The following is a 7999-nucleotide window of genomic DNA, read 5'->3' on the forward strand; positions in this document are numbered from 1 at the left end:
GGAAATAAATTCCATTGATAAAATTTTATAAAAAAACAGACCTTCTTTATTAGCACCTAAGTACAAATGGAAATTAACAAGATATATAAAACAACAAATGAAATATGACAAGTTACTTTAAAATGCATGGAGAAGAAATTTTACGAAGAGAGAAGAGATTACATTTTGTCGCAGCAAAATCTACTTACAAAAATCTTTAAAGTGGTGATCATTTCATCACATTTTTATAAATAAGCCCACGTTCAATTGTGCTTATAGAAAAAATGTAAATAATTGATTCTATTTTGTTTATAAATGTTCTTTCTCCCTCAAATCCCGGGCGCCGCTAGTGTAGTGGTAACATGCAAGATTCCCATTCTTGCGCCCCGGGTTCGATTCCCGGGCGGCGCACCCTGTTTTTCATGTTGTTTACTTTCTTTGTGTCTGTATCCGCCCCACTTCTTGATAGAATAATTAAAATAGATTGTAAGAAAGAAAGACGGAAATGGGTACAAATGTAAATCATCAATCATAGAGGTAGTGAGGTCTGCTAGCACAAAAATACTTCAGATGGTGATTAAAGCATGAAATTTGGCACAGATGATCCTTAGAGGGTCTAAAACTTAATTTTAAACAGTAACACCAAATTTTGCCACCTGGCCACCTGCCAGATGACGTCATCAGGTGGCTGGGCAAAAAATTATTTTTTTGAAAATATTCAAAATCTGATGGTTCCAGCGGAAAGAGCATGAAATGCTGATAAAAATTGAGGTATAAAACATGCCTTGAAAATCTTCCTATCAAAAGTTATAGAGGTTGAAAGTTTTTTGATGACGTCATCGTTAGCCTTTCCAGGCAAAACTTAAAAACCTCGTAATTTTGGTACAAATTGACCAAATTTCATGTTTTATACATGAAATCATATCAAAATTCATTGCTTTTTCCGATTCTGATGTTCAAATTGAATTAAAAGCTTTAAATCCTACAGAATACTAAAACTTAGATTTTGAGCTTTACAAGGCAAATCAACGCAGCGTTCTCCCTTCAGGAACACAGTGTACAACCAACTAATTTTTTTGGATGTTTTAAGCCTTCCTATGTTGTTTAGACCCAAGCATCAGATGGAACTTCGAATTTTGACATGGATTCATGTATTTAAACACTAAATTTGGTCAACTAGTTCCGTTATTACGGGATTTTAGGTTTTGCCTGGAAAGGCTTATGATGACGTCATCACAAAACTTTAAACCTTCATAACTTTTGATAGGAAGATTTTGAAGGCATGTTTTATACCTCGATTTTCATCAGCATTTCATGCTCTTTCCGCTGATACCATCAGATTTTGAATATTTCAAAAAATAATTTTTTGCCCAGCCACCTGATGACGTCATCTGGCAGGTGGCCAGGTGGCAAAATTTGGTGTTACTGTTTAAAATTAAGATTTAGACCCTCTAAGGATCATTTGTGCCAAATTTCATGCTTTAATCACCATCTGAAGTATTCTTACGTTTTTATGTGCTAACAGACCTCACTAAGGTTCGAATCCCACTTGAAGCAGAATACAGTATCCCTCTTCACGTAATCGACGGTAATAAAAATTTCGTCATTGAGGGGTCCTCTCTTTAGGAGCCCCCTCCCCTCCTGCCAGTGGACCCTGAATTCACGCAATCAAGCAGTTTTTTGCACATATAATCACTGGAAAAAAGAGAAGATTTGAAAGCATCCAGCGAGGACCTCAGGCAAAAAGGGGTACGGAATGTGCCGCTGGCCAGGGTACCTTTTTCAGCTCCACGAGTCCCAGGTAGGGTCGCAAAAACACCAAAATAGAAAAATTAGTCACTCGTAGGGTACCTTTTGGGTGAATTTGGAAAAAAATATGAAAAATTTTGGAATTTCAGTCCCATTCATGGTCACTTTTTCAAAAATAAAAACGAGTCCCACACGTAGGGTCCATTTCTCAAACTTCAGCGGCAGACCCCCGTTGGTCGGCAATGGCAGGAAAACACGAAACATTAAAGGGACATAACAGTACTTGCGAAATTTGTAAACAAACTGTATGCAGCGGATACAAAATCAAAACAAATGTCACATGTCAAAATAAAAAATCAAACCAAATATGGGCTAATTTTGATTGTTTCAATTGTTTTACAAGTTTGTTTTGGCAAACCGATCCAACATTTCATCCGACATGACTTGGAAAAAAATGAAAATTCAAAAAAATAAAGAAAAAGGTACCACCAAACCAAGCCAACACGAAAAAGTACACAATTCAATGAGAGAGCTTCTTTGATCTCGCCGCAAATGTTGGATGAAATGTTTGATGGCCATCAAACTTCATCCAACACCGTCCAACACGATTTTTTTCTTCTTTTTTTGAATTTTCGTTTTTTTCCAAAAATTCGAATTGACGCAAACCATATTTCATCCAACATCAGAAAAAAGGCATTTTGGATGAAATGTTGGATCGGTTTGCCCTGGCCTTAATAGACACGGTGGGATCTAAATCGGCCAAATATCGCCCCAGTTGAAAATTATTCTCCTATCTTTTCCCCGCTGAAAGAATAGTTTTCTGACTTGAAAACAATGGAATTCAAATCCCTAGCCATAAAAAATGGGAATGTCAATCCCCTTCGAGTTTTGATTCGTTATTTCTGTGAGAAGTAGGAATGAAGTTCAAGACTTTCACAAGTTGAAGTTTTAAACAAGGTCGTGAAGGGAAAAAAACGCCTGGCGACATTAGTTCTTCTCCCGAGTCTACTCAAGCCAAGTATGAAATTTCTCATGAATAATGAAACAATTATACAGATGCTTTTTGGATCAACATCATATCCTTGCTAACACAAATCGGAATATAACCTGACGAATTCAATTTCAGTGAGTGAACCCACAACCACTCGTCACCAGACTGCTCATCAGGACTCATGTAAACAATATCACCAATACAAACATACAAATCATCAAGACTGTGACCAGAATAATCTTTCGTGATCACTAACTGTCTCATTGTTTTGAAATCTTCTGTTGTGTATACCGGCTTATCATCTGTAGGTGATCTTGGTGATGGAAGTGTTTCGCTTCCAAATGGTTTGTTGGGGTTTTCGTTGACAGGAGTTGTCGCGTTTTCTTGACAATCTACAAAATATAAGAGGATCTGGTAGAAATTTGCCAAAAGCACCTACTATACTAATCTGAATCCTTTACTACAAAATGCATCATCAGGTGTAGTATTGGAACACACTAACCTCACTGACCCTAACACCATAGCCCACCATAAGGAGATCGAAGGTAGATCGAAAAAAATCCAGTAGAGATGGTTTTGAAATGCAATTTATCTCCAATGAATTCAAATGGGGGATGAAAGCAAAGTTAATTTTCCAGTGAGGCTGCAATTGTAGGTTATTCATTCTCCTAATGGGGAAGAAATTTTAACGTAATTTGCTTGTGGGGCGTGGGTCCCACGTGAAATGTTTGAAGCTAATAGTGTGTAAATACAATGCATTTAAGGCTCTTTTAAACTCGAACATGGTTGGTTTCAAGTATTGTTAAATAACTTAACTGTATAGCAATCATTTTTATCAACAAAAGACTTTATAATTCAAACTCCTCAATTAAAGAAAATTTTTGGTCCTTTGATCTGAATTGTAAACCTCTACAAAACTCCAGGTTGTATATAAAGAGTTTAGGTGAACAAATCCATTAGTTGATGCCAGCAGCCTCTATTAGTCCTTTAGTACACCCCTGTCTCACAGCCCCGGTGGAACTTTTTTCCTCAGTAGGGATAAAAACTCCTATTGAAATCCCAATAGGGATAGAAATTCTATTGTTCCAAGGTTAAAAAATCCAGTGGCGATGGGTTTGGAGTGCAATTCTTAAACATTGAATTTCGAATGGGGATGAAATTAAAGTCAATTTCCCAATGGGGCTGAAGTTTTAGGGTATTTTCCCAACGGGGACAAAATTTTTGCGAAATTTTCCAGTGGGGCTCGGGTCCCAGCGGGTTTGTGACACAGGGGTGTTTTAGTTTAAAAGTCGGAATGGATGAGACAAAACCTTACCGTGGCATTCGTGTTTGATGGCGCAATTTTTAGGTATAAAGCCTCTCTCGCCAGCTTCATTGACTATATACATCCAATCGTCATATTTCGTATCATTAATAATGGCGGCATAATCTCCTCTATCCACTGAAATATCCGTTTCACTTTTCTTATTATGTTTTTGAATAATAATCAGTTCAGGATGACCACATTTTGTATGTGGCAGCTCAAAATATGATTTTTCTGTTGGTGTTTTCGGTCTACCGTCTACATCGTCAAAGATGAGTTGTGAGCTCTGTGTTTTAATCTCTTTGAGTTGTGAGCTCTTTGTTTTAATCTCATTGAATGAGACACTTTTGTTTATGTTTTTAGTTGAAACGCTTATAACCGAGGATTTCTTTAATTTTTGGTTTGAAGATGTAGAACGCGGTCTGGTGTCAGAATCAGCTCGACTTTTACTCGATTGCCCACTAATCTGAGATGTTTGTGAGAAAGTTCTATCTTTCTTAAGTGCATTTTTATGCTCGCAATTCTCACCGCATTTACGGCCACAAACTGGTCGCATATCTTCATTCATCACGGCAGTGTTTTTACGTAGTTGTTTTGGTGTTCGATCGAACAGTCTATTATTATCAACATGTGGGCCATCAGTATAAAGTCCGCTTCTTCGTTTAAGAGGCTCTACTACTAAGCTTTTTGGTGATGAACTTGATAGACTACTTGTCGTGGAACTAAAGCTAAAGCTTCCATCACGGTTAATATTTGCCCCTACGAAACGTACGCTACGGGGCGAATCTCGTTGGAAAGATGACGTGCGACTATTACCCGTTGACGGTGGAGAAACTCTCTCCCAATTTTGGTGATCCGAAAAATAACCAACATCTGAAAGTTCTGCAGGATCCACTAAACAACAATGACGGCGTGGGATGTAACCGTCTGCTCCGTTCCGTGCACGCACGTACGTCCACACGCCTTCACTTTGTATATATTGTACGATTTCGCCTTTACGTACGGGAAGTTCTAGAGCAGAACAAGGATAATAGTCTTCAACAACGATCATAAGTGAAGTTTGGTGTGTTCTGTTTTCTTTTAATGATAGCCTATCTAGGTTATCTTCGAGGTCATCATATTCTCTGTTGCGTTGATAGGCGTCATGAGGGATGGGCTTGGGAGCTGCTTCTAAAAATACAGTATATATTGGCTTATCAGACAATCAATGCAGAAAATCTCTCCCGAAAAAGGTCGGAAAAATTTTCATTGAGGATATCACAAATCAAAAGTTGACTATGATTCCTACCCGACGGTAAATTAGCCCGTAACTGTTAGACAGATATAAGAAGATATAACAAAACAACTTAATGTCGAAAATTTCGCCAAATATACTTGCATAGGATTTGAAGGATGGAATGAAATGAATTATGATTATTAATAATACTTTTAAGGTTTATTTTTAAAGAACTAAGTAATTACCGAAAAGTATATCATCTCCAATAAAGAGTTGATTTGGTAAGGCTACCACAATACTCTTGTTGTGCGAAATTAATAAAGACACCCCTGTCTCACAGCCCTGGTGGAATTGTTCGATTTTGTTCCAAGCTCAAAAGTGATGGTATGAGTTGGTTTTGGAATGCAATTTCTTTACATTGAATTTCGTATGAGGATGAAATCAAAGTCAATTTTCCAGTGGGGCTGAAATTGTAAGGGTATTTCTCCCACAGGGGAGGAAATTTGACCAAATGTTCCAGTCGATGTGGGTCCTACCGGGTGATATTGGTGCATGTTAGAAACTAAATGCTTGTTAACCTTCGACACATAAAGCTTTATCATCCAAAATCTTGATACCAGAATTTGGGTGACGAAGATATTTTCGTATTGTTGCCATGGAATCTTATAGAAAACAAAAACAACAATTTTTCCTTACCTTTGTTACCCTTTGAACCATACGGACAAAGAAATGCCATCTTTCGTATAACAAAAAATTCAAAATATTAATAATTTCTAGAATTAGAGAGCACTATTGAAAAGAGAATGAACGTAGAAAGCGCTCAAATTTTTCTGCTCAAAAATTCTTTAAAATCGTCATTCCCTACTTGTGTCACTTATGACCAATTTTAACTTTTGTTCGATCATGGTTAGCCTTTTTCTATAATCGTTTTTTAAAAAGATCTAACAAATTTGCCAACAAAACAAGAAAAATAACAAAAAATATATATGCGACTTTTTGTCTGTTGTTCGTTGTTCAAAGAAAATTTAATATGTACATTGTACACTAAGTTACAAGATTTTTTTTCGCATTGAGTCCCTAATATTTGCCTAGATTCTTAACACAAAAGCCTTTCGTTCTTTATGAGATCTAAATCTAAAAAAAGTATTTCTTTCAAAAATTTGATTATTTCTTTGAGATTTGAAAATGTAGAACAAACATATATAGCAATTAAAGGTTTCATGTATCAGGGTGAGATTTCTCTGTGCTGTGTTGCCTGTTTGATGCTAATACACTTCTGCTGTGTTGCTTGTTTGATGCTAATACACTTCTGCTGTGTTGCCTGTTTGATACTAATACACTTCTGCTGATGACTTTTGCTATCAACAAAATTTATGATTGATGTCTTTTTTTCTGACCTCTATTAAACACTTAAAGGGTAGGGAAATACACGTAGACATTTTTAGGCTTAAAATCTAAAGATTTACAAACACCACAACAGGCTTCAAAAAATTTGGACATATTCTTATAAAAATTGTGTAATGTTAAAAAAGAGGCAAATATATCGATATTTATCGAATATTATGTTTATAATATAAATTAACGCAAACCAAAGCAATTTGTATCTACCAATGTTCATATCAGCAGAAAACATCGGAATGAAGCTTAGTAAGTGAGTCCAGGGTTTTGATCAGAAAACAAGAAAAATATGAACCTTTTTCTCGCGAGAAGAGCCTCACGGCTATGTGAGGCAACAATAGCCCCTTTAGGGGAGCTAAAACATTACAACGCATCCTCCTCACAGACCGACTGGGACCCCTTCCCACTGAAAAAAATGGCCAAAATATCCTCCCCGGTGAAAATAATCAAACAAACCAATCCTCACTTCAAAATATTATGCTAATTTTCCCATCCCCATTGATTTTTCTGATTTGAAAAAAAAAGAATTGAAATCCCCAATCATAGAAAATATGGAAATATCAATCCCATTGAGTTTCAGTCCGTTATTTTTATCCCCACTGGCTGAAAAAATCCTACCGGGTTGCGAGAAGGGGGTGTATTAGTTGACGTTCTTTAATTGGATTTTCAAGGGAATCAAGCTTTATTGTCGAATAAGTGAGTGCATCAATAGTAGAGCGTTGTTTACGAGTGTTTCTTATTAATGGTGACTTTCAATATTATCGAATGATGGAGTGTATAACGTCAAATAAGAGAGACTGTAAATAAATAAAAGATAGAGTTATAAGGGTTTAGAAGGGAAGTTTTGAATATCATTAATATCAAGCAATCCCAAAAATCATATTTGAACGTTGAAGACAATCGCATTAAAAAGTAAACAAGAGGCATCCCATCAATCTTTTGAGCAACCAGAAAAAGGATAAAAATGACATGTTTTACGCTTATCAAAACAAACATGCCAATCAAATGCAAGAAGAGAAAGAAGGAAAGTGCAAAGAGGTATCATAGATTCATCGAAGAAGGGTGTTGTGAAAGATTTCAACCTACATTAAAATCCTAGACAGTGTGTGTACTAGATTGAATACCAAAGTAATTTGAAAATGTCATGGAGCTAACACCAATCGTCAATTCTTCAAGTTATTCAAATTATATTTATACATACTTGACAAAATTAATAGAAAATAAAGATATATACAAACTACTATCTTTCGCATTTTAATTGTAATTGCTTGTATTTATAAAATGAAAAATGATTTTGTGTATTTCCTAAGGAAAATATTTTTTTGTATGTGTATTTTCCACTTATGTATTTTTCAAGGAAAAT

At 36.0% G+C, this 7999-nt stretch overlaps 1 protein-coding gene and 1 non-coding gene across 2 annotated transcripts; one reads left to right on the forward strand and one right to left on the reverse strand.

The window, feature by feature from the left end:
• The first annotated feature begins 319 nt into the window (after nucleotides 1–319).
• Trnag-ccc (transfer RNA glycine (anticodon CCC)) lies at nucleotides 320–390 on the forward strand. The gene has a single exon. It is a non-coding gene; the product is annotated as a tRNA-Gly (tRNA).
• A 2076-nt stretch (nucleotides 391–2466) lies between these two features.
• Nucleotides 2467–6242, reverse strand: LOC136815420 (uncharacterized). Its single transcript, XM_067071867.1, has 3 exons — nucleotides 5935–6242; nucleotides 4035–5192; nucleotides 2467–3111 (listed from the first exon to the last, which is right to left on the reverse strand). The coding sequence occupies exons 1-3, from the start codon at nucleotides 5972–5974 to the stop codon at nucleotides 2777–2779; spliced, it is 1533 nt and encodes a 510-aa protein (XP_066927968.1). The 5' UTR covers nucleotides 5975–6242; the 3' UTR covers nucleotides 2467–2776.
• Nucleotides 6243–7999: the final 1757 nt, after the last annotated feature.

The sequence above is a fragment of the Clytia hemisphaerica genome, unplaced genomic scaffold (assembly GCF_902728285.1).
Source record: "Clytia hemisphaerica strain Z4C2 unplaced genomic scaffold, Clytia hemisphaerica genome assembly, whole genome shotgun sequence".
NCBI classification, from domain to species: Eukaryota; Metazoa; Cnidaria; class Hydrozoa; order Leptothecata; family Clytiidae; genus Clytia; species Clytia hemisphaerica.